At 55.4% G+C, this 25,188-nt stretch overlaps 1 protein-coding gene across 2 annotated transcripts; it reads right to left on the minus strand.

Annotated features, from left to right (window-relative positions):
• H6PD (hexose-6-phosphate dehydrogenase/glucose 1-dehydrogenase) lies at nt 1-25,188 on the minus strand. 2 transcript variants are annotated; one of them, XM_064494086.1, is made up of 6 exons: nt 24,826-25,188; nt 20,402-20,634; nt 15,992-16,637; nt 14,750-14,867; nt 4,266-4,535; nt 1-3,030 (listed from the first exon to the last, which is right to left on the minus strand). In XM_064494086.1, the coding sequence occupies exons 2-6, from the start codon at nt 20,425-20,427 to the stop codon at nt 1,667-1,669; spliced, it is 2,424 nt and encodes an 807-aa protein (XP_064350156.1). In that variant the 5' UTR covers nt 20,428-20,634; nt 24,826-25,188; the 3' UTR covers nt 1-1,666. The 2 variants fall into 2 exon arrangements, with proteins under 2 accessions (XP_064350156.1, XP_031319866.2); XM_031464006.2 differs by lacking the exon at nt 20,402-20,634 and having other exon boundaries at nt 24,826-25,187.

Consider the following 25,188-nt stretch of genomic DNA (forward strand, 5'->3'; position numbering starts at 1 on the left):
TGACAGCAAGAATTATTTTAAATCCGTAGCCTTGAAGGAAGTGTAACAATCAAAAGTAAAGAAACAGATTCCACGATGCCCCTCCTCACCCAGGAAAGCCCTTGGTGTGACCTTGACACTTTGTATCTGCCTGATCAGATACAAAATGTGACTGTAAGACGGGGGAAGCAGTCACCCAGAAAAGCCTGTCTTGTGCTCTACTGATGGATCTTGGGGGCATGGCTACATGGGAATTTGAAATAAAAATTAAGTGCATCCTGAGAATTTTGAATTTTTTAAAAAATAATTTCAAAGATACCCCCTCTCTCCTTGGGGGTTTCAGAAAAACAGGTATTACTGGTCCATGGCTTCTCAGGAGCAGAGCACCCAACCTATTTCTTGAGGAGAAGCTCTGCTGGGTTCTCCCGCGTCCTCAGCAAGGCAGTAGTGGTGAAGTGAGCGCTGGCAGGAGGGCCCAGCAGACCGGATGTCGATGCCGCCGAGAGGTAGTGTGAGGAGGACGGGCTGAGAATCAGCCGAGTCCCTGAGATGGTCGTGGGCAGCCCCTGCTAACATGAGCTGCAGCCGCCCCGCCAAGGAGACCTGGCTCCTGACTGGTCAGATCAGAGCGCCTGCTGGTCTAGGGCACTTGGTGTCACACCTCTCTCCCCAAATGAGATGTCACCACCAAAGACTTAACTGGATCTTCCCAGGTAAAACAAGAGGGGACACTGAGAGCAGAAGCACTGGGAAGTCCACTGAGACACAAGAGACCCTCTCAAATCAGGGAAGCCTGGAATAGCCTGATCATCCACGTCTGGTGTGTCTCAGGTGGAGGGCTGGCTAGAGATGGGAGCGCTGGGGTGGGGCAGGGGTCCTCCCTCACGAAGCTGAGGGAGCCAGCGCCTTCCCCATCAGAGAAGTTCATCTGCTGAGAAAAGGAGCTGCAAACAAGTCACAAGATTTCTGGTCCATTTTAGCATCCTAGCATTTGCTGCTGCGTTACTGTCATCGTCTGTCCATAAATGGGGCATCTGAGGGACAGTGTAGAAACAGAAAGGGGATGGGAAGACCTCTACAGTAGGGACAGAGGAGAAATGAACCCAAGACACAGAGCAGGTGGGGGTGGCCATGGGGAGCACAGGACAGCAGGCTGAATGGCGGAGGCTTGGGAAGAAGGGGATGGATGGAGGTGAGGGCCTGAAAGCTCATGGTCTTGGGGCAGCTCCCAGCACCCCACTCTGCACAGGGTGCTGTGCCCAAAGCGATGCCCATGCTCCTGCTCCTGCTGGTCAACGCTCTGCTTTTCCCCCAAGGTCCCGGCCCACGGGAAACGTCCCAATTAACCGCAGCCCACCACACTCCCCCTCCAGTGGGGAGCTTTCAAATCGTCTTGTTTTGCACCGGTTGATGTTCACGTGTAACTGCTGCAGGTCTTTTCTTAAGGCGGACATTTCTCTCCAGACTTGGATTTGAAGCATCTAGAGAGCAGAGATTACATTTCTTCCTTGTTTCAGTGTGTACCCACCACCACCAGACAGGGGCCGTCACAGGGACTGGGATTGGGGCCTGGCCCTGAGGCATCAGCTCCCAGAGAGCCGAGGTGTGTGGGTGGGGGGCAGGACCGAGGGAGCAGAGAGAGGACAGTGAAGGGATGCACAGGGGTGAGCGAAGGGTGAAGGCACCATCATCCCAGGAATGCTTCGTAGTCCATGTACCACACCAGCTGGCCGGAATCAGGCAGGACGCCCGAGATGGGCCACTTCCTGGGCTCGTGGCCCACGCGGCTCACCAGCACGGCGATCTCACGCTTCATCCTGCCCATGACCAGGACCGCCACCTTCCTGGCCCGGTTGATGAGGGGCAGGCTGAGGCTCATGCGCTGGTACGGCCTGAAGGGGCTCTTGGTCAGCACTACCAGCTGCTCACCGTCCAGGCCGGTGGGCGACTGCGGGAAGAGGGAGGCCGTGTGCCCGTCGGTGCCCATGCCCAGCAGCACCAGGTCGAAGCTGCTGTTGGCCACCAGGGCGGAGATCTCCTCGGCATAGACCTGGGCGCCCCGGTCCTCCTCGGCGCAGAGCCGCTGGCGCAGGTGCACGGGCATGGGGTGGATGTTGTAGTAGGGGACCCTGACGTGCTGCAGCAGGTGCACCTGCAGGCCCTGGAAGTTTGACTCGGGGTCCCAGAGCGGGACGCAGCGCTCGTCTGCCAGCCACAGGTGCGTGTGGGCCCAGGGGAAGCCATAGTGCCCCGTGGCCAGCTGCTGGAACAGGGCTATGGGGCTTGAGCCGCCCGACAGCGCCAGGTGGAACTTGCCAAAGCGCCGCACTGCCTGCACAGCTGTGGCCTCGATGTCGTCGGCCAGCTTGGCGATCAGCTCCTCAGGCCAGGCTGAGATCAGTGGGCTCTCTCGGTACTTGGCCCTGAGAACCTGGAAGTCACTGGGTGTCGGCCCAGAACCTGGCCCCGGCACCAGCTGCTCCAGCGGCTGCTGGGAAAAGGCTAAATTGTTGCCGCTGAACTCAAAGTCCAACAGGCGTCCGTTCTCAGCTCCTCCTGGGTAGAGGCGTGGGACCTCGTGGGCCAGGCTGTCCAGCAAGGGCGTCCAGAAGACCCAGGAGGCCAGCAAGTTCTCCGTGGTGATGAAGGAGTCCTTCCGGTGGTGGAAGATGTGAGAGATGAGGATGGAGTAGGCATCTTGCTCCCTCACGGGGCTGTAGGCGTAGTAATCAGACAGAGGGCGGCCAAAGAGGTGGAGCCCAGGCCGGCCAGCCACTTCCTGCCAGCTTGAAGATGGCAGGGAGGGTCTGAACAGGTTCCGGCTGACCAGCACGGCAGGGCTGCCCAGCTCGCCGTGTCCGATGTAGAAGACGATCTGCTGAGGCAGGCACCGGCTCTGGTCTGGCACCCAGTGCTTCTCGCTCTGGACACAGCACGCCTGGTTCTTGAACAAGATCCTAACGTAGCTCACTCGCTCATCCAAGGCTTTGCCAGACATCAGGATGAAAGGAACGCCCTCCCAGCGAAGGTTGTCGATGTGAACGAGGACGCCTGAGGTGACAGGGGGACAGCGGAGGTGATGCTCCAGCACAGAGAACCCGGGACCTCCCAGCCCACTCGCCTTCCCCTCTTTTCCTTCTTGCCAGCCAGCCTCCTCCTGCCCGAGCCCCTCCTCTGGGCACACACTGCATCGGGAACATCCCTTGCCTTGCTAGCCTCACCCCCTAACTTTCACCTCTTCCATTATCTTCTCTTCCCAGTCAGTGCTCAGACGGTGGCCTCTGGGGCCACCTCGGACACCCACCTCCCTTGAGGCACCTCTTAGAGCCACAGTCTTCCAGGCAAAGGAGAACTGGGCTGAGAGGTTCCAATCTGGAGACTCTAAGGCGAGTCTCGTGGTGGAGGCAAGGTGGTGGAGATCCTGACTGTTGGTGGGGACGTCCTATGGAAAGGTGCTCCCTTCCTGTCTGTAGAGCACTCAGGACACACTGCGGCCAGGTCAGATATAGGGAGAAGGGGAGGGGACGGGGCTCTCAGCCACAGACCAGTAGGGAACTGGTGTGCAGGTGAGAAAGCTTACAGCGGGGGCCACGGGGTAAAAGCTGGACGCTGAGCTCACTCCAGACTCAAGTTCCAGACCTGGCTTTCTCATCTACTGTCTCTGCAAGACCTTGGGCAAGTTTGGGCAACTTCACTGAGACTCATGTTCCGTCACCTCTAAATGGGGCTGATAATCATACCTGCCTGAAGCATCTGTGCATGTGAGGGTTAAATGAGATCGTGTATATGGCGTGCCTGACAGCAGCTGCTGCTCTGGTTGTGGGGGTTATTATCTGCAGTCTTAGGGAGCCAGACTCCCCCAGAAAGCTCTGAGCCTGTGGAACCATCCAGAGGATGGCCCTGGGGGGCACCTGTCTGACTGGCATGGTGCTTGCCCACTGGAGGTGCCCCTGGCTGTGGTGGGCTGGTCTGCAGCCTCACTGGGGCTGGATGTAAAGTCTGCAAAGGCAGAACTTGGTCTGAACTCAGCTCCACAAGCCCTGTGGACGTGGACTGAACTGAGACCACCACAGAGGTGTCCTCTGTCCAGAGAGAGCCAGCAGGTGACCCGTTGCTTTAAGCTAGTGGAAGGCCAGAGAAGCAGGGGAACCTTTCACTTGCCACTGAGCTCCCTTGTGAAAACCCCCCTTCAAGTCCCTTCCAACCCACACCAAAGGGCATCTGGGTTTGGAGAGCGGCTTCTGCCTGGGGGGAGGGGGCAGCCCATGCCCAGCCCCGGAGCCCACCTGCGAAGGTTGGTGTCAGGCTGTGAAAGCCGTCTGGCTTCTGCAGCTCTCTGCGCACCTGCTCGCTGTACGCCTGGTACTGGCCCAGGACCGCGCTGCCCTTCTGCAGGCCCCGCAGGGCCCGGAAGGCCTGGAGCTTGTGCTGCAGCACCGCCTCCGAGCTGCTGACGTTGCGGGGCAGCTCCATGGCCACCAGCGTGAGGATCTCCGTCAGGTGGTTCTGGAGGACATCTCGGATGACCCCATACTCCTCATAGAAGCTGGTGCGACCTGAGCAGGGGGAGCAGGGAGAGGTAGTGAGGACTGGAGGCCCACGACGCCCGCCACAACTGTGCTTCTGTCCTGGCACCCACACCCCACAGTCCAGAGAGTGACTGTGCCAGAGCACACAAGAGAAGGAAGCAGGGCGGGCGTCCTTGAGCCACCCCCCTTCAATGAGACCCGTTCTGCGGGACGGTGTCAGACCCCTGGGCCTCCCTAGGAGCCTGCGTGGGGAAGGCTCTGGTCCCCACAGACACCAGGCACCAGCCATTTGGTCCGGCTCTGCAGGGGGCTGCAGCATCATGGGAGGGCCTGGCTGCTTACTAACGTACCGCCCGGGGCGAGATATTGACTTCTGAGTCTCTGTTCTGCATCCTGTCCTTAAATGGGGCCTAACTGCCTCCCCACTACCAAGTGCACACACGTGCTGGGCAACAGACAGCTTACAGTGGTGGGGAGGGAAGATGGGAGGGAGAAAAAGTCAATAAAGACATTATAGACAGCGCCTGTGACAGAGGGTAACGGGGCAGGCCCCTGAGCCCTGAAGAGGCAGACCAGAAAAAGCCAGGAAGAGGATTCTGGTTGACGGCGCTTCAAGAGGAAAGGCCTTGAGGCAGGACGAGCTGGGCTGCAGAGTGTCCAGAAGGAGGAGCGCAAGAGGGAGCAGACAGGCGGGCAGGCGTCCGCAGCAAAGGTGCGGAGGCTGGACTCATTTCTAAGCGCAGGGGAAGCCACAGGCAGGTTTGAAGCAGGAAATGTCAAGACCACTCGTGTATTTGGAATGGATCCCCGGCCTGCTGTGGGGAGACTGGCTGCAGAAGCACAAGACCCAGGAGGAGGCTGTGTAGGTGCCCAGAGGAGAGCTGGTGGGGCCTGGACTCCAGTGACAGTGAAGGGGCTTCAGGGAGTGGACAGTTCTCTCTGGAGCCAGAACTGACTGGACCTGCTGACAGATGCGGTAAGCACGAGCAGAAAGGGGGAACCAAAGGTAACTCCTAGAACTGGGGCCTGAGCCAAAGACAGGCAGTGGTGGGGTTTGCCGAGATGGGGAGACTGGGAGAGGGACAGTTTGATGGAGAGGAAACCAGGAGTTCTGTTTTAGGTGAGCTTAAGCTTCTGACAGACAGGTGGAGATGTCAAGGTGGCTGGGGGTGGACAGGGTTACTGAGAGGGGAAAAGAGGGCGGCGCACAGAACACTGACCACAGAGCGGGGCAGCGACGGCACGGGTGCCCCCTGCACCTGGCACAGTACTGAGGTGTTGGGCGCCCCTCCCCGTCACACCCACAAGATCCTGCAGGGCGGGGACCACGACTGTCCCTGTTCCACATGAGAGGAGGACTCAGAGGCCCAGGGTTCGGACGGGACCAGCAGAGTCAGGAGCTGGTTAACGACACACGACATCACACCCACTCCTCCAGAGCTCAGTGTGAACCCTGATCATCAGTGACTTGCCCACATACAAGTGAATGGCCTACTTAAGGCTTAGAGTTCAAATGTGCAACACCTCACATGTGCCATGGTTCATACTCTGCTAACTTGCCAAGACTCACACACAGGAAAGGCCTTCCAGACGTCGCGGCGGGGACAGCACTCACTTATCCGGTTCCACGCGCACTACCTGGATCGTGGGATCAGCCCTCACCCAGCATCTCCTGCTCGTCCTTTCAGGTCTCGGCTTCGAGGAGACCTTACTGAACTCTTGGCCTCCCCCCTGGAAAGTTCACCTGACTAACTTGGTGCCTGCTTCTCTCTCTCTTCTCAGCTATTCCTGAAGCTCCATCAAAGCACGACTGGGCTGTCCGCTCACTGCCGCAGCCGGGGCACCGGACACAGCACTGCAGTCACGCGACAGAGCCCCGTGCGGCAGAGAAAATGCACACACGTTGCCGCAGACAGACCCCAAAGGCACCACGTCGAGCGAAAGAAACGCAACTGCTTTAAAGATAAAAATTAACTTCGAAAATAGGACATAATATGACCAGAATAAACAGAGTTTCAATACACGAAAAAGTGCAATGGGAAATTAGAAATTCAACGGATGGGTTTTATGGATTAGGAGTAGCTGGGGAAAAAAATCAGCTATTGGAAGACAGAGCTGAAGAGGTTATCCTGAAAGCAGGGTAAAGGGGCAGACAGACTCAGCACTCAGACACGCAGAGCGTGCTTCGTCTTCTAAACTAAACGGTGATCAGAGAAACAACAAAGTGAAGCGCAGGAACAGTCTACCTAAAATTTGGAACCAAAAAGGAGAGGAACTGGGATAGGATCTGGGGAGGAACACTAGAAGACAATGAAGCTTCTTGTTAAAAACAGGCTGGCAGGCACACTGGTGTTCGTTGTATCATAGTTCCGTACGTTTCACACACATTTTGTAGGCATTCTTTTCTACCTAGTCAACACTTCATTCAAACAAACAAAAAGAAGCGACTCATGGCTCAGACCTGCTGGGCCGTGTCCCTCAGGCCAGCTGCATGGTGAGCAGGGACCACCTGCCGTGAGTTCAGCCCGACAGGCCAGGCCTGGTGGTGGCCCAGTGCCGTGGTGCGAGAAGCGAGGCCCGCAGCTGGCTCGTGGGAAGGCACCCTCGTCCTCCGACTCTTGTCCTCAGCCAGAGCGTGAGGGTGCAGCTCTGGCCAGGGAGGCTGAAGCCTGAATGGCAGGACAGGAAGCCCAGCTGTGCCAGTCGAAGTGCCCGGAGGGCCCCCCGCAGAGAAACAGCGTCTGAGCTCCCAGCACCTGCAGGGTCCTGGCCTCAGTGAGAAGACATCAAGGAAAAGACATTAACCATGACAACGATGGAGTCCATTTACTGCTCATGGTAATGATCCGTAAGGAGGTCCTACTATTACCCTGTTTTAAAATGTTAGGGAACTGAGGTTCAGAGAAGTTAGGCGACTTGCCCAAGGACACACAGCTGGTAAAGGGGTAAATGTGAGATTTGAACCCAGGCAATTGGCCCCAAAGCCTGCACTTCTTATACCAACACAGCTCCCTTTTAACTTCCTCGCACTCCCATCTAAGCAACCGCACAGCAAACATTCTACCCAGTGTGGAGCTGAGCAGCAGGAGGACCAGCGGCTTCTAGAAGGGGACACAGAGATTGAAGCAGCCGGCTAAGTGGGTCTTGGGAAAGATGAATCTAGGCGAGAGGGCAGGGTCTGCAATGCCTCCTGGCCAGGAAGAGTGTGAGGAGGGCAAGGCAGGGTGTCAGCTGCAGTCAGGTGGTGGCGCCTCATGGGAGTGTGGGCCCACGGTGACCATATCTTGCAATTTTTTACAAGAATAGACAAATTTGGATCATTAAGTATAATCTCACATGCACAAATAATTCAGATTTTTTGAATTGCTGTGTGTCTCAAAGAAATGTATGTCCGGGCTGACTCTGCCCCGGGCCACATCCTAGTTGCGGTGAGGAGCGGAAGTGGCCAATCCGGGATTTGGAATTGCAGAAATCGACAGCAGATGGACAGGGCTTTGGAAACTGGACTGAGGAGTGTGAGGAGCTACTAAAAGTTCTCAACCTCAACCAGCTAAACAGTCACCAGCAGTTCCACTCCGAGGCACACGCCCAAGAGAAACGAAAACACATGCCCACCCAGAAACGTGTACACGAATGTTCATGGCAGCATTCTTCACGAGAGCCCGAGAGGAGAAACAACCCAAATTTCCACCAGCTCATAAATGGGTAATAAAACGTGGCACGCCCATCCACACAACAGAATGTTACTCTGCAATAAAAAACAAACGAGGCCCTGACACACTCCCCAACGTGGATGGACCCTGAAAACACTGCGCTGAGTGAGAGAGGCCAGACACAAAAAGTCACTTACTCTATATCTGATCTATACAAAGTGTCCAGAACAGGCAAATCCAGAGAGACAGTAAATTCATTAGTAGGTGAGTGAAAACTGTTTGGTGACACAGGCTGGACCCAAGACAGACAGTTCAGAGCTGTGACCTGAATGGAGTGTGACCGCAGGCAAGGGGCTCTATGTCACATATAAAAGAGGGCTGGTCACAGGACCTGCCTTGTAGGGCCGCTGTGAGGATTAATGAGTTAACAAAGACACAGGGCTTGGAACAGTGCCTGCCATGCAGGCAGCACTAATAAATACTGGTAAGTGTTTTTATTATTACAGAGGATGCAAGAGAAAGGCTACCAGCCGGGCAACTCAGAGAACAGTTACCATTTGAAAATAAAGAAGTTAGAAAGAGTCTCAGTGTCTGACGAGAAAGAGGCAATGGTGGTTTAAGTTCACAACGTGCCGAGTCTGACGGAGTCATACACATCCAGCGAAAATGTCTCAAAGGGAGCTGCAGATGTTAAGACCAGGGCGAGGAAAGGCAATGAATGCTGGAGATACACAAGATCCCATCAAATCAAAAATGCCAATGGTGGTGGAAGCATCATTATTTTATAACCACTAAGGAAGAAACAGGCTGTCAATTCAACTGTATCACCCCATTGATGGTAAACCCAACTTCCAGAGAATATGTAAAATATGTAAAAATATGTCAGAATCAACGAATTAGCGTAGATTTAAGATTGTGAAGAGGATAGTTGAAGCTTTGAGAACAGAAGAAATTTTGATGGAGAGAACACAGCAGAGTCTTAAAAAGCCGTGTTATCTGCTTACTAGTCTTTAGTTCAGCAAACCCCTAAGTGGCCCTTTTCCTATTTTTATCCTCTCTCACTGTGTGGGGAGGAGCATTCACAGGTTTGCTACCTGCTGTGTAAAAAAGAGCTTCCTTTATTCCTTAATTTCAAGCTTTGGGGTGGGGGTAGGGGCACACATTTGCGGGTCCTCCCCTGGTGGGCTGTCTTTCCAGAGCTGGAGTGATCAGGTCCATAGCCGGCCCCTCATGGGGGCGAGGCCACGCAGCCACGCACAATGGTAGGCAGTCAGGGGGCTGATCGTCCTGACGGCGCCCAAGTTGATTTTCTTCTGGTTACTACCAGTTACTGTGCACTGATTTTCTTCCTGACAATGATCTATAAAGGACTCTTAGTATCCTTTCCCAGGTTGAAAGTTGAGGGTTAAAAACCCATCAATATATGAACACAGACAGAAGAAAAAAGCACAACCAGAGGGGACAATGGAAGAAAGACATCTCCCCGCTCCCCAAACTTGGCTTCCAAACTGTTCGCACCCAGAGCTCATCCGCGTCTCAAGGCCACAAGCACAGGGACCCATCGCTCCACCCCTTCGAAACCTTGTGGGGGGGCAGCCCGGGCAAGGCGCGAGTGGCTGTGTCCCACGCGCCTGAAAGGGCAGCTACAGACCCACTAGGGAGACAGGAGCACCCAACGTGGGCAGAGCTGTGGGAACGCACTAGTTACGGGCGCTGCTGTCTCGAATTTTCTGGAAAATAGTCTGATAAGATGTAGTAACAGTTATAAAGCAGTCTTTACCCTTATGGCCTAGTCATTCCACTTTCGAAGTACACTTAAAAAAAAAAAAACTTTTAAAAATGCTCACTCACAAATGTTCTAGAGTTAGATGAGTGCACAACTTTATGAATATGTTAAAAACTCCTGAATTGTACACTTTTTTTAAAAAAAGGGTAAATTTTATGGTGTGTGAATCAAATCTTATTTTTTTTAAAGCTTGCCAAGTATTATTTAAAATAGCCAAAAAACAAAAAACAGTGGAAACCACCAAGATGTCTAATAATACGACAACTCACATTCTGTGATACAAACAGAATGGAACAGAAATACAGAGCTACCAAAAGGTACAGATGATGCAAACTGTCAATACGTGGAAATTTAAGTACATACACAGAGAGAGGTAATACTAGGCGAAGAATGGACATAAGAGAGCACTGCAGATCAGTTACAGGGCTTTATATAACCCGACACAAGTCACCCACAGGCCACGTGGAGCCTGGGGAGAGACGGAGGACACTGCTGCTTCCCCTTCTTGCCAACTTGGAAGGAGGGCAGCACCTCCATTTGTACAGTATTTCCGTGTATATTATCCGATTTAATCCTTAAAACAATCCCAAGACAGAAGTAACAGGGGTTTTCATCATTACATAGAGATGGTGCTGAAGATCGCAGCCTTCAGATCTGGGACCAGTAACCCTTCCCCGTTGCCTCCACATTGTGGGAGGTTCCCAGCAGAAACACAGATGTTAAACAAAATCACTGAAGGCCAGCTGCGATCTCTAGAGTAGCTTCTGGGGCCACAAAAATAAAAAGTGGGGAGGGCCAAGGAGAGAGTGGGTTCCTGGGCTGGCCGGGGTGCTCTCCAGGCAGGAGGCTGGGCAGCTGCCCTGGGCTCACCTTGGAGACGCCCGGCAGGGCAGCGGGGCAGTTCCAACCCCTTCTGCACACCAGGCTGGGAGCGGGACAGCTGGTGTGAACCTGGGAGGACTCTGGCCACCTTGGTCCCTCCGTGAGAGGCACTGAATGGTCACTCCAGCTCTGAGGTCAATACACACCAATGTCAGAAAAAGGACCCTCCCAAAGCAGGGACAGCTACACCATCCTCAGGAAGTTTCCCTCCTTCCTCCCTGCACCCCCCAAAAATAAATAAAAAATAAGAGCCCCCCCGCCCCCCCGTCTCCAGAGGGGAAGCGAGGGCAGCAGAGAGGCTGCCCTGAGCACACCCTGGCAGGAAGGCCCACTGCTGGGGCCCGGGCAGACCGAGGCTGTAGGCGTAGTGCTTAGAAGCCTGCGCTCTGAGGTGCCACTGACCTGGGACCACATCCCAGCACTCCCAGCTTGCCCAGCTGAACCCCAGTCCAAGAGCGACCAGCCTCTCTCTCAGCACAGCCCTTCCCAGTGGCTGTGAGGAGGACCAGCGGAGGTCATCTCCACACAGAGGCCAAGTGGCCTAGCCAAGGTCACGCCCTGTGTGGCCCGGAGCGCTGCTTCAGGAGACCGCTGGCAGTTACTCTCAGGGGCTCACTGGTCAGGGACTCCCCAGAAGGGCATCCCAGATGAGGCTGAGAGGGAGCTGGGCGCTGGGGCTGCTCCTCCCACCTCACGCTCTCTCCCTTCTGCCTATGCAGCAGCCCTGACTGCAGCAAACTCCTCTGGGCCAGAGGCTGCGGCAGAAAACAGGAAAAAACCTCTGACACAGCGGGGGAGGGAGGGAGCTGGGGAAGCCAGCTGCCCCCCCAGGTGCGTGGCGGCGGTGGAGGCAGCTCAGAAGCTCAAGGTCCCAGGGCCTGCGGTCCCTCCCCTCCCAGAGCCCGGGAGACTGCTGGGTGGCTCAGGGCCTCCCTGCTGGAGTCTGAGGGGTCTGCACAACTGCAGCAGGACAAGGACCGGCCGGGGTGGGGGTGGGGTGCGGCCACACTCTGTCCTTCTGCTTAACCCTCAGACCGGGTCTCGGACACCGGCTGGCCGTGCCCAGTCCCGCGGCGGGCGGCTTGTCTACTAAGCTCACCTCCCATGGGGAGGGAAGCCTCCCCTCCGGCCTTCTCCCCACCCCCAATCCCAGGAGAAGGCACAGCAGAGGCCGAAGTGCTGGGCGCAGGGCTTATGGCTACGGCTACGGTGGGGAGGCCGCAGGGTCCCAGCTCCCATCCTCTCCAGCCTGAACTAGGGTCCATCAGGCCCCCTGAGGGATGGGCTCCAAAGCAGGACCCAGAGGGGAGAGGGAGGGTCAGTGCCTGGGCCTCAGGGCTGCACCAGGCCGCTTCCTCGGGACTCAGGGAGCACTTGTCCTTCTGGGTCCCCGAAGCCCAGGGGAGAGAGGGACAGGTGGAAGGAGAGGGAGGGAAGGGGAGAGAGAAAGAGAGGGGGAGAGAGAGGGGGAAGGAGAACTCACCAGTGAGCAGAGGAGCAGGAGGTCGCTCATCAGGCCCTGTTAGGGCCTGTGCAGGCGACTAGCAGTCAAGGGCCAGCCAGGGACACCCAACGCCCAGGACAGCTGCAGCCCTGCTGGCCACCTCTGACAAGGGCAGTGGGCTGAACTAGCCCCCTCTGGCCGCATCCTTACTGGTTGCAAGTCCGTTGGGCCAGTGGGTCCCAGCTGCCTGCCCTGCTTTGGGCCTCTCTGCCTCTGGGCCTGGCAGCAGTGAGGCCCACTGCTCGGAGCCCACCCCCTGAAGGCAACGGGGCCCCGCGCTTTGGGCCTGCACAGCGCCCTGAAGGCAGAGCCACGGCGCCCGCCCTCCCTCCCGGACCTCAGTTGTTGTGTTGCAGTTCAAACCCGAGATCCTCCCTGCCACAGGCTTGCCTTGCCAGACAGGCTGCCCAGGCCTGCGCCCGCCTTTCTGTCTTGCCTTCCATTTTCCTTTCTCCAACACCCAAAACATAAGAAGGCCAGCAGTTTGCCAAGCCCCGGGCTCCACAGGGATCTTACAAAAGCCCCAAAATGACATAAGACACCAAGAAGGACGGGGTGGCAGGGTTGGAAGAGTTAAGAGGCAACAATGCCAACCGGTAACTCCAGACATCACAGCTCCTCCCCAACCTAGGGAGGGCCCAGGAGGGAGCTGCCAGAAATGGGGCAGGGAGGAGACCCGGTGTCAAGTCCAGGCAGAGAGGCGCTGGCCCCCAAGCCTGGCCCGCAGCAGGGGTGGCAGCGGCGTCCTCCTGTTCCGCCCCACGCTCTCAGTGCCAGATCTGCAGCACATCTCTCTGCGAACGCAGCAAGGGCAGGGCCCAGCATTCACTCCCGCCAGGACACCTGACACACACAGGCACAGGAGCAAACTGGGGCCTGAGCCCTTGCTGAGGACAGAAGGGGAATTTCGGAAGGCTTGGGGAGGGTCCCCAAGACCCACGGAGGTTCACTGCAGTAGGGAGAGGACCTCTCTTCTAACGTGGGGTCCAGACTGGAGACAGCGATGCCCTCAGAAGCCCAGCTCATGCCTGACCGCCCCGCCCACCACGCCTCCCCTCCCTGGCCTCCCACAGCACCACCTGCTTCCATCATTGGTTCTGGAGTTTGTCCTAACATATTATGTCCCCCAAGAATCTGTGAGGTATTATGGGACAGAGGCTGGGTCTCACACCTATCACCTCATCTCACCCAGAGCTTCCAACACTAAACACACATTCAAAGAGGAAAGAGAAGAAAGCTGAAGAGTAACCAAGGGGGAGAGAAGGAAAAGAGGAAAAGACAAAGACAAGACAGACCTCCCGGCCCCCAACCCGGGCCTGCGGGGTCGGGGGCCCCCCCCGCCCAGGCACCCACTGTGGGGTGGGGATGGTGGCCTCGGGCACTCCTGCTCGGGCTGCAGAAAGCAGTCGCGGGGATGAGCTAGCTGCAGTGGCACAGAGCCTGGTGTTGAAGCCAGACTGCCTGGACCAGGACCGGCCCCACCACTTCCTGCCGTGACCTTGGGCTCGTCACCAAACCTCATCTGTAGGTGGAGGCTAATAATAGAGCCCATCTCACTCGGCTACTGGGGGCACGAGGACACAATAAGAATCAGCCTTTATTATTGGGGCTAAGAACTGATGCTTTGAATACACAGTCAATGCTCAAAAGATGTGATGAATTCACAGAATGCTACAGCTCAAAGGGGGGCTGTCAGCTGTGTAGACAAGCCACTCATTTCAGACGAGGGATGTGACATGCTGAGGTCACCGGGTGAAGGCAGAGACGGGCCTGACACCCAGGTGTCCCGACTCCCAGGTCAATGCCGCTCACTCACGCGGTGTTTGGTCAGCACTTCCGAGGCGGTGCCAGGTGCCAGCGAGGAGGCAGCCTGGAGCCCCTGGTGTAGTGGGAGAGACAGACTGGCCGGGGATGAGATGAGGCAAAGACTGAGGAGGGGCAGGGAAGGGAGGTACGTGTGCACTGAGAATGCAGCGGGCATGGGCTTTGTCAGGACAGTCAGCAGAGGCTCCCCGAGAAAGTGACCACTGAGCTGAGAATGAGCGGGCGGGAGGGACGGGAGGTGAGGAGGAGAGAAGGCAGAGGGAACCCTCGTGCAGCCTGACAGCCTCCCCCATGCTCACATCAAAGGCAGCCTAACTTCCAGGGTTTACTGCCAGCCCGCTGTTTCAGTGTCCAGGCCAAGTTCACGTCACCGGCCCACACACTCCCAAGGGCAGCAATGACTGCACAGGGCTTGCCTGCAGGCACCCTGGGGTGCAGCACAGTCCAAGGCTGGGCACGTGGCAGGCCCTGGAGGGAGACCACACACCAGCAAAATCTCTCTCTGAGAAGTACTGGCCGAGGCGCGGGGGCCGGGCAGACCCTCCAGCCCCGCGGGGCCCGACGCCTCATCACAGATGTGACCCTCGCGCACCTCCTGCATCCACGGTCTCTTTCATGATGATCTCCACCCGATCCACGTGGTGCCGGCTCCAGAGGCCGTCCAGGGCCTCGCGGTTCTGGTCTCGGAAAGGCAGGATCTGGGCCACCACCTGCCAGGGAAAGAGACTGATTGTGCTGCGGGCTCCTCTCAGAACAAAGAGGGGATCCTGACTCCACGGAAGGGCCCCACCCTCTCCATCCCCTGCTCAGAGAAGACACTCTCTGGAGCAATAGTCCCAGGACGTCAGGGCTTCACAGCCCATAAGGACTTCAAAAACCTTTCAGGGACCTCCACAGGGTTACCTGCTTTTTATTTTGCCAAGAAAGAAAATATTTAAAGTTCTCTATCTTCTATTAACATTGACTTTTAATAAAAGATATTTTAATACTGAAAATGGAGGGAAAAAAGCTTCAAATTGAATATATTCAGGGGTTTTTTTTGTTTGTTTTTTGTCATTTTCCCGTAAACAAGTGAAAACCTACCAGGAGGGACACTGGTTTGAGGACGTGTCTTTGAAACACTGCAACTCCAAACAGGGCTGGACGGAGGGCAATGCCTCAGCCCCAGACGGCTATGTGGTGCCCCCCAAGTGGCCAGGGGCCCACGTCCTGGTCAGTACCAGAGAACACAGGAGTCGATGTATTCTTTGCTGTGATTTCTGGGAAGATGTCCTGAAGGAGCCCTGAAGGCATGCTCAGAGTGAACTGGCCAGCTGACTAGCACCACCCAGGAGGCCAGCCCCACGCTCTGCCACAGGCCTGGATGAGAAGCATGGGCGCATGGTCCCCATTCCATTTTAAGATCTTGTTACCAGCCTTCCGGCTCAAAACAGAACTCAGGAAGAAAAAGGTACTGAAAAAAGACAGGTGGGTGTCGAAAAAGGTGGTTAACTCTTAATTCCCACAGCGTGCCCAGCTGGAAGCCAGGTCCAGGCACCAGAGTCTTGGGGCCACCTCTGTAGAGAATGCAGGGCAATGCTGAGAAATCGGAGCCCAGACCCTGGCTGGGAAACAAGAGGGTAGGACACACAAAAGAACAGGCGGCTGGACACGTGGACGGGGCCAAGCAGGCCTGCCCTTGCCCCGCACCGCTGTTCCTCCATCCTCTCACCTCCTGCCCATCGGCCAGGTGACCGTGGGAGCTCAGACTTCACAACGCCTTCGGGCGCAATTCCACCACTAGTGGTGTGGCCCCAGAGCACTCCACCCTGGCAGGCTCCCGGCCGAGGCTCACCTGCTTGCCCAGGTAATGGTCCACCCGGTACATCTCATCCTCCTGGAAAAAGCTCCCGAGTTCTGTGGCCAGCTGCTGGGCCGAGCGGTGGTCATGGCCAAAGGGCTTCTCGAGGGCAACGCGCAGCCAGGCGCCCGGGCCAGGACGGCAGCTGCTGTTGATGTTGCGGGCAATGTCTGCGTAGGCGAAGGGCGGCACGGAGAAGTAGAAAACCCTGCCCGCCTCCCGGAGGCCTTCGCGCTGGACCCACGCCTCGATGTCCTTGCTCAGGGCCAGGTAGTCCTCTGCAGTCTTCAGGCGGCGGTACTCGCTCAGCTGCTGGAACTGATCCTTGAGTTCAGCACAGCGAGCGGGAGCCGTGTCCCTGGGGCAGGACAGGGACTCCAGGACTTTGGCTATGACCTCCTGGCCCTGCTCGGTGGTCGTCAGAGCAGCCCCGTGGAAGCGAAAACTGTGGCCCTTCCCGGCCTCATCCAGGTACAGCTGGAACAGCCCCTGCCATAGGTATTTTCTGGCCAGGTCCCCAGTTGCTCCCAGCAGGATTACAGAGATGTGTCCCCGGAGCTCCTGGGCGTGCAGGCAGGCCAGCAGGGCCACACACACTGACGCTGTGAGCATCTTCCAAACACCAGCGTGCCTGGGGTACCTGGGAAAGACAGACCAGGAACAAGGAAGGGTCAGACATGGCTCAGGTGATGCAATGTGCGGGAAACGCACTTCTAGGTGATCAAACATTTCCTGCCTGGCAAGAATCAGCTGCTTGTTCCTCAGGAAAATGTTATAGTCCCACAGCTTCCCTCTCCCTCCTCAGCAGCTTGGCTGGCTTCTGTGCCAAGAAGCCAGTGGGTCGGGAGCCTGCCCGTGAGCAGGGGCTACGCCACTTGCTAGAGGTGGACTGTTTTGCTGCAGGAGCCTGGGAAGGCGGCATCAATCCCTAGGGAGGCCCCACGCACTGCCGTGCGGCTGGGGCTGTACACCTCACCACCAGGGCCAGACTTGTCCACGAGCACAGGCTGCAGGGACCATCGGAGCAGCCGGCCTTGATCCTGGATGACAGCTGGACCTGTGAGAAGACATCATCACCCTTCACTTCTCTCTCTGCTCTTCCCGTGTCTACTGGGCTCCAGGCACGAAATGACTGCCAATCGCTGCCACAGCATGGTGATTAAAAATGCGGACCCTGGAACCAACTGGCAGAGTTTGAATCCCAGCTCAACCCTTACCCTGAACAATTATTTAACCTCTCTATACCTTGGTTTCCTCATTGTAAATGGGGGTATTAGCGGTACCTATACCAGACGGTTGTTATACAGATAAACTGAGTTAATATTTATAACCTGCTCAGGACAGTGCCTACCACCAACTAAGCACTGTATGAGTGGCAGCTATCATTATGGGATATTAATAACAGCAGCAAACACTGAATGCCAGCACGTGCCAAACACAGAACTAAGCACGTTTGTGCACTAGATCTGAGTGCAGACAGGAACCCTAAAAAGAACCAGTGGAGGGGTACCATCACAGCCCCCTCGTGCAGACAGACAAGCTGAGACTCAGGCAGGTGACGGTCCCGCGGCGAGACAGCGGGGGAGCAGGCAGGACCAGGGTCCTGGCTCCCGGGTTAACCGACAGCAAGTGCACACTGCGGCCTCCCCGAGGTTAGCCCAGCCTCCTGGCTAGTTTTCAGCCTAATTTGAAGCAGCTGACATGTAGGGAAGGCGAGAGGCCTCGGACCTGTCACAAACGCACTGGGGGCTTACTTTCTCTGGCCTTCTGCTCTGACCAGGCCTGGAGGGCTAGATGTGCTCAAGTCTTACTCCATGGCACTCTCATTCTCTGATTTCCCACCAAGGCCGGTGCTTCAAAGGAAAGGCAGAAGGAAGTGAGGAAGAAAGCAGCGCGGCTCTCAGACATTGAGGGGGGTGGCTGGAGCCCAGCTTGGGGTGTGGCAGCGGTGAAGAAGGAGCTAAGATTCTTGACTTAGCACCTATTATATGGCAGACATTCTACCAGATAAAAGATTAACAAAATCCTCAACAATGACGCTACAGTCTAGTTACACAGACAGGGAAACTGAGGTTTGAAGGGGTAGCCGGAATTCAGAAAAGGCCCTGCAGACCTTCCCACGTCCCTATATCATCCCCTCTGTCGAGGGACCAGACCTGCGCCCTGACTCTGACAATGTGCCCCCTCCTCCCACATCTCCCTTTGCCTCTTCCTCTCGAGATCCATCCTCAAGGTGGCCCCAGTTAGTGGCCAAACCAAGATGAGGATCCAACAGCAGCATCTGCACCAGAACCTTTAGGACACCAGACACTTCTTGTTATTGGAGCTTTAAGTGAAGGACCAAGGGACCACAAGGGCGGCCTCCCAGCCTTCCTCTTCCGCCCTCCCTGCCTGCACTCACTCCCAAGTCCACAGGTGGACCACAGGACCATTCCACTTTCTTCTCCTGCTTTCCAATCTCTGTCCTTGGCCCTTCAAGCATTTCCTTCTCAACTGGCAACTACCCCTGTCTGGAGGGAAGGAAACACTGCAAGGTCAGTGTGGGAAGAGGCAGTGAGAAATCTGAAGCCCAGAGAACAGCCTGGAGGAGGAGCCGCCAGCTGGCAAGCTGCGTTTCAGAGCTCCTGAGCGGACATCAGTGGCCAGGGCTCTGGATGTGCCTGGGTGGGCAGGTGAGGGAGCCCCGAGGGCCAGCACCTCTACCCCCACCCCAGAAGACTGCAGAAGGCCTGACAGACGGCTGCCGGGCCTGATTTGACCCCCAGGCCTCAATTTAATTCTGTTCTGACTCTGGAGGCTGGCTGCAGTCTTCCCTGACCAGCCCCATTCCGAGTTCCCAGTTCTCAGGTTAGCCTCCCTTATCTCTTGCCTACACCCCCAGCACTCCTTTAAACAAATGCAAATCAGAAATACCAGTCATTGCAACACAGCTGCTGACTGCTTGCTAAACAACCAGGGAACAGCTCTCTCCTGAACGAGTAGGGTGGGGGGGCGGGGGGGCGGGGGTACAGTGTCTGTGTGTTTGGTTTTCTTCTACCATGTTTTTTTTAAACCTTAACAGGGTTTCTGGAACTTTAATGTGCTTATGAATCTCTCGGGGATCTTTTTAAAATGTAGATTCTGCTGCAGAGGGTCTGGGGAGGGGCCTAATGCTGAAAGCAGGCCCAAAGAGCACACTGAGCAGCGAAGTCTTGGGCAGGGGCGCTCCCCACAGGGGAGCATCAGATTCAACCGGAGGGTTTTTCAAAATACACACCCCTGGCCTCCTGCTCCCTTCACCAAGGCAACGAACCTCTGATTCAGCAGGTCCAGCGTGGGTGCAAACATGGGAATTTCAAAGCAGCCTCCGATGGTTTAGATTCACCTAACCCCCTGCAAAAACCGGTTGCTGACTATCGTGAGCCTGATGGTAATGCCTAACGTTGACCAAGCAGTCGGCGCATGGACACCAGAACACTCCCTGGGCTGGTCTCACACCCGGAGAGGAGGAAGACGGCGGGTACCCTCCCCGCTGCCCCACAGGGAAGAAACAGGCTCAGAGAGGCCCAGGCCCTGGCGCAGAGGTGAGGTACAGAGAAACCCGATGGCTCCACACCCACCTGGGGCCTAAACTGCTCCGGGGCTGCGAGGCAAGCGCTTCCTCCTGCCTCCCCGCCTGCTCGGAGGGGAACGGGCCGTGAAATACATCTAAAATGACACACTTGAAGTTAGTCCCCAAAACACGAAAGTGGCGTTCCAACGGCTGACCCTGCTGTGAGTCGCTTCTATTTTTAATTAATAAATAAGAAAATGCTTAGTGCAAAGTTTGAGCCGCTCTGGGACAGGGGGACAGTGTATTATTGGACTGCGGATTGGAACAGGTGGTGATTCTTTTCCAGAAGAATCTAAATACCACGTAGCCTTGGACGTGCACGTACCCTGCTAGGCCTGTTTCCCCATCTGTGAGGAGCTAAAGGAACTCTACAGCACTTTCCTGCCCCTAAACTCTGTTTTCCAAGGAAAGGAGACGACCTCTCTGTTATTAGGGAGATGGCCACCGCCTTTCTATAAAGGCAGCTTAGAGGCAGCTTAGTGCTTGCAGCCTCAGGCCAACGCAGCAGGAACGGGGAATGCAGGACTGAAGTATGAAGCACAAAGCTGATAACTGAGCACCACTCAGAAGTTAAGACCAAACTCTCTGAAGCTCTAACTTAAGTGTGTGTAGGATGCAATTTCATTTACAATTATTATTCAAGAAACACATGATGCTGTAAAGTGTGGTGCCAGGGACACCTTCCATCCTCCGGGGGTACGGGCTCATCTCAGAGTCGGGACTGACCGGGCACCTGTCCACAGTCCAGGGCACCTCTTGCTGTCCCTAACACCAGGGCAAGGGGTTCCCAGCTGGCATCCTGGGAGACTCACCTTTTAAAGGAAGGCTCTGCAACCATCCCCCAAGCTGTGAGCTCTGACGTGGCCAGCCAGAAGGTGTGGGTCAGAACTGGGGTTCCAGTCTGCTTCTGCCCAAGTGAGAGGCAGATGTGGGGTGCTCCCAGGCAGCCGTGTCTGCCCAGGACCCAGCCCAGCTCGGGCAGGCACTCCAGCGGCAGAGCTGGCTTCTGGTAAACCCTGGGAGGCTGCAGCTGGATCCTCCAGTCCTGGCAGATAAGGGGCAGGAGGAAGCGGTTGGGAGATAGGTGTCAGTGGCGGCTGCTGCTCTGTTCCCTTTCCCAATGCCACGTCAACACCTCTGACCTCCATCTTCGGTCTGCCACGCAGGAAGAAGGGGGATTTTCTCCAAATCACAGCCCATGAATGTGGAATTTTTTAAAGACTGTGTGGGAGTAAAACAAGAATTGGAACTGAAGATCTTTCTTAGCTAAAGGACAAGAGGATGGGCCCAGCCCCTCCACCATCGCCAACTCAAATGTGTGCTCTGCACCCCTTCCTCTGTGTTCCGGGCCCTCTGGACAAACACCCCCACACAGGTGCCAGTCGGACCCCTCATCACAAGCTGCGACATGCATGTGTCCCCCTCAGGGCTGGACAAGGGACAGAACTCACAAGGTCGGCTCTGACGCCTTTTCCCTCTCTAATCTCAGAGAATCCCTTTTCCCAACATCTCATCAGGTATCCAACCTGGGTCCCTGGGACCCAAATCGCGTGCTGGAGCCACCGCATGCGGGGCTGCATACCAGATTCAACTGCTGAAGTTTCAGGAATTTGTCAAGCCAGTTGACAAACATAGCCATTGTGAAAAACAGAATTACACAAATCTGCAACCAAGTACATTATATTAAAGACAAAGGCATGAAACACTCAAAACCCAACACTTCCTTATTACTCTACTACATCTGACTGTTATCTATGCTCCTAACATGATTTACACCTATTTTATCTGCAAGGTGAGGGTATTCTGTTACGGTGTGCTTGAAGCTGGCCAGTGTGGGAACATGTACCCAGCGGATGTCAGCAAACAGTATCAATCACGCTCTCCACCCCCAACTGCCACCCTTTTCAGAGGCTGTTAAACATTGACCAGCACACAACTGCCTCTACCCCAGGCCGTGATTTCCAGCCTGGACTTTCTCCCCCTAAATGCCAGCCTCCCACAATCAACTGCTGCTCTGGCACCAAGAGTTGGATGTCTCCAAGACTTACCACATTCAAAACTGAACTGTCTTATCTCCCAAATGCTCCAAATGCAGCTCTCATCTTCCCCATCAGGGTCATCCAATCTGTCAGCAAATCCTATAGTTTCTATCACCAACATTTATCCAGAGCACAACTATGTCTCACCACCTTCCACTGCTCCACCCTGGTCCGAGCCACCATCACCTGTCTGGACTACCAAACGGACCACCCAACTGGCCTCCCATTTCTATCACTGCCTAAACACAGCAGTCAGGGTGATCTGCTCATAGCATCGGTCTGACCGTGTCACTCTTCTTTTCGGTGGTCTCCAGGGGCTACACCTTCTGGCCTCCCACTTATCACCGCTTTGATCTTTTCTCCAGTTGCCACTCTGCCCCTCTCTGGGCTCCAGCCACCCATCCTCCTGCCCCAGGGCCTTTGTACTTGCTGTTCTCTCTGCCTGACCTACTTCTCCCTGCAGATGTCCACGTGGTTCACTCCCTCAGTAACTTCAATTCTTTGCTGAAATGTCACCTTCTCGGCGACGCTTTCTCAGCCGACTCTGTGTAAAACTGTAAACCCTCCACCCCAATCTCACCTGCATAGTACAGATCACTTTCTAATACACTGCATGTGATACGTGTATTTACTTTATTGTCTGTCACCCCTCCCCTCAGGAATGTGACAGTAAGGACAGGGGGTTTTGTGTTTCGTTCACTATCTCCAGGATCCAAAACAGGGCCTGGCACACAGAAGGTGCACTCTAAACATGTGCTGAATCAACAAATAAATCTCATTTACTCAAGACTATTGTCACCTGTTATAAGCTATCTGCATGTGAATAATGGCACAAAGGAATAAGTCTCTAAAAGTGACTACAAGCACTGTGACAGAGCACACATTAGCAGCAGCTCACTACTTGTAAGGACACTAGTAATAATAAAAGACACATTTATAGAGTATTTAACTATATGCCAGATTTTGGGCTAAGAGCTTCACACGCATCATGCCACTTAATCCTCGCCACAATCTATGAGGTAGGTCCGATCATGGTCCCCATTTTTAGAATGGGTCGACAGGAAACTAAGGTGGAGAGAGAGAAAATCACTTACTGACAGTTGGGCATCTTAGAGGATTTAAATACAGGCAGTCTGGCTCCAGCATTTACTTCCCCCCACCTGTAAAATGTGTGACTACAACCCCAGATGGCAAATGTAAAACACTGTTTCAGTGTGGACACGGATTCTCCTCCCTTAGAAGACTGGAATGACAGTGGTCTAAACACTCACATAAGCTATCCAAGCTGGGCAGCCGCTCTGCTCCCTGGTGTCAGGCTGCCCTGAACACCAAGTGCTGTGAACGGCCTCGGCCTCACACGTCCTCTCTGACAGTGATTCACTCACCCTCCTTCTGACGTCATGAAGACACCGTGTTTTAGCCTGAGCTGCTCTGTTAAAACCTGGAGGCTTCTGAATCCTTGTTCTGCCCCTTAGTAGTAGCTGTGTGACCTCACACAAGCTATTTCACCTCTCCTGACCTCAACCACAGAGTTGGGGAAACAAGCCAATAAGAAGCACAGACAGCCAGTCCATACAAAGCACTCCGCACAATGCTTGGCACACAGGAAGCACCTGAGAAATGTTCGCCCCTACCATTACTCAACCCACAGCATCACAAGCAAGGGACTTCTGCTGGCATCTTGAAACTGCTGCAAAACCAATCAACATCTCTCAACAGGGAAAAAAAAAAAAAAAAAAAAAAGCCAAGGAGCAGCTCATCGACAGACTGGTGACCTCCCAGTCATACTGATGAAAAAACATATAAGACATAATACAATGTTGAGGTGGTTCAAGACGCCCCCACCTCAGCCCACAGGGAGTTTATAATCCAGCCCGAAGAATATGGAAGTAGGCTGGTGCCTTTCACTTGACTGCTCAGGGCCTTTTCTCCAGCTGTAAAACGGGGATCATCCACCTTATTTTTATGCCCAGCCAAAAACAAACAAACAAACAAACAAAAAAACCCAGGTCATGGTTGCGAAAATACTCTTGAGAGGCAATGGTGGTTAAGAGCTCTCTTAGACAAATAGCCACCTGGCTCCCAGCTCAGGGCAACAAGAAGCAAAACCTGACTTCCAGCTCTGTCCGTGGGGTTAGGGCCTCACAGAACCCACGGTGAAGTTCAGCAGCGAGCAATGACATGTTGCCTTGTTCATATTCCAGCAATAAAGTGAGAGGTGGCTAGGTCACAGATGACCAGAGGTGCCTCTTGCTTCCCCCTTTTAAACAGCCTAACACCACCTGACTGTAAGGGTAACTTAGGAACTTCTACTCTTTGGATAAAAATAACTCGAAGGTCTGCCTGGAGTAGCTTATCTGCTGATCAGTTACGCACCTCAAAAAAAGTTACACAAAACACTGCCTAAAAATGAGCTCTCTTCATGCCCGACACCGAGCAGTTTTTATCCCAGGTGCTCCTAAAACTTGCCAAAAGACCATCCTTATAAGCGCAGAACTATTAGACATCCACCACTGCAGCCAGTGTAGAATATAATTTAAAATAGACCCAGTCTACCGAGGCTTCCCTCATTGGCTACCTTTCACCAGCCACAGGCCTGGTGGGCGGACAAAGCGGTGGGTGGGCAAGTAATTTCGGCTTACGATTTTTCCAGAAGTTCTCACTTCTGGCTAAACATTCAAGTATGAGTGTGCTACTTTTCTGAGACCTAAATAGGTTTACTTCTGGAAAACCATTCATTGGATGGATGTCTTTGCAACGCTGATTGAAACCTGAGAGCTAATGCCAAAGATTAAGCAGATCCCCGGGGAAGGCGGGGGAAGGGGGCACCACGTTCCTACCCTCATTGAACTGAATTCCAGAAAGCCTAGGAAAGGGGGCGCCGCTGGCCGCTCTGGACCAGCCTCGACAGGGCCTGGCTGCCTCCTGCCCACCCGCCACCAAACAGAACCGCCCCGCCAAGGGATCTGCGGAGGAGGAAGTGAACAATTAATTTATTCTGCGGAAGGAAGGCAGGGAAGGGAATTCGGGCGGGTGGGTGGGGTGACTCTTCCAAACCAAATGCCCGAGGGTTTGAGAGCCACGCGTGGCCAGCCTCCCGCGCCTGTGGGCTCGGCCCGGCGCAAGCGCGCAGCCGCTGTCCGCCTGTAAATAACTCCCGTGGCCAAAGGAGCCGGAAAGCAGGGGAGGCAGCTTACTTCATCTCGCCCGTCAGAGCCGGCCGCTTCTCCGGGAAACGTCGCGGGCGGCGCAGGGCGCGCGGTGCTGCGGGCCGGGCTCGGGCCAGGCCACGGCCCCGCGCATCCTCTTCCGCCCGCCGGGCCCGCCCCGACAGGTGCGCGTCACGCGGCCCCGCGCCTGACGCGCGCTCGGGTTTCGCCAGCGACGCCGGGGGCGGCGAGCCGGGAGGGCGCGAGGCCAAGGGCGGCCCGTCCGCCCTTACTCGGCCCAACCCAAGATGTCTCTGTGTCCGGGAGCGCGGCGGACCCGCCGGGCCTGGGCCTCAGACCAGGCGGCCTCGGCGCGCGCGCAGTGGGAGCCCCCTGCCGGGGACGCGAGGG

This window comes from Camelus dromedarius, chromosome 14, assembly GCF_036321535.1.
Source record: "Camelus dromedarius isolate mCamDro1 chromosome 14, mCamDro1.pat, whole genome shotgun sequence".
Taxonomy (NCBI): domain Eukaryota; kingdom Metazoa; phylum Chordata; class Mammalia; order Artiodactyla; family Camelidae; genus Camelus; species Camelus dromedarius.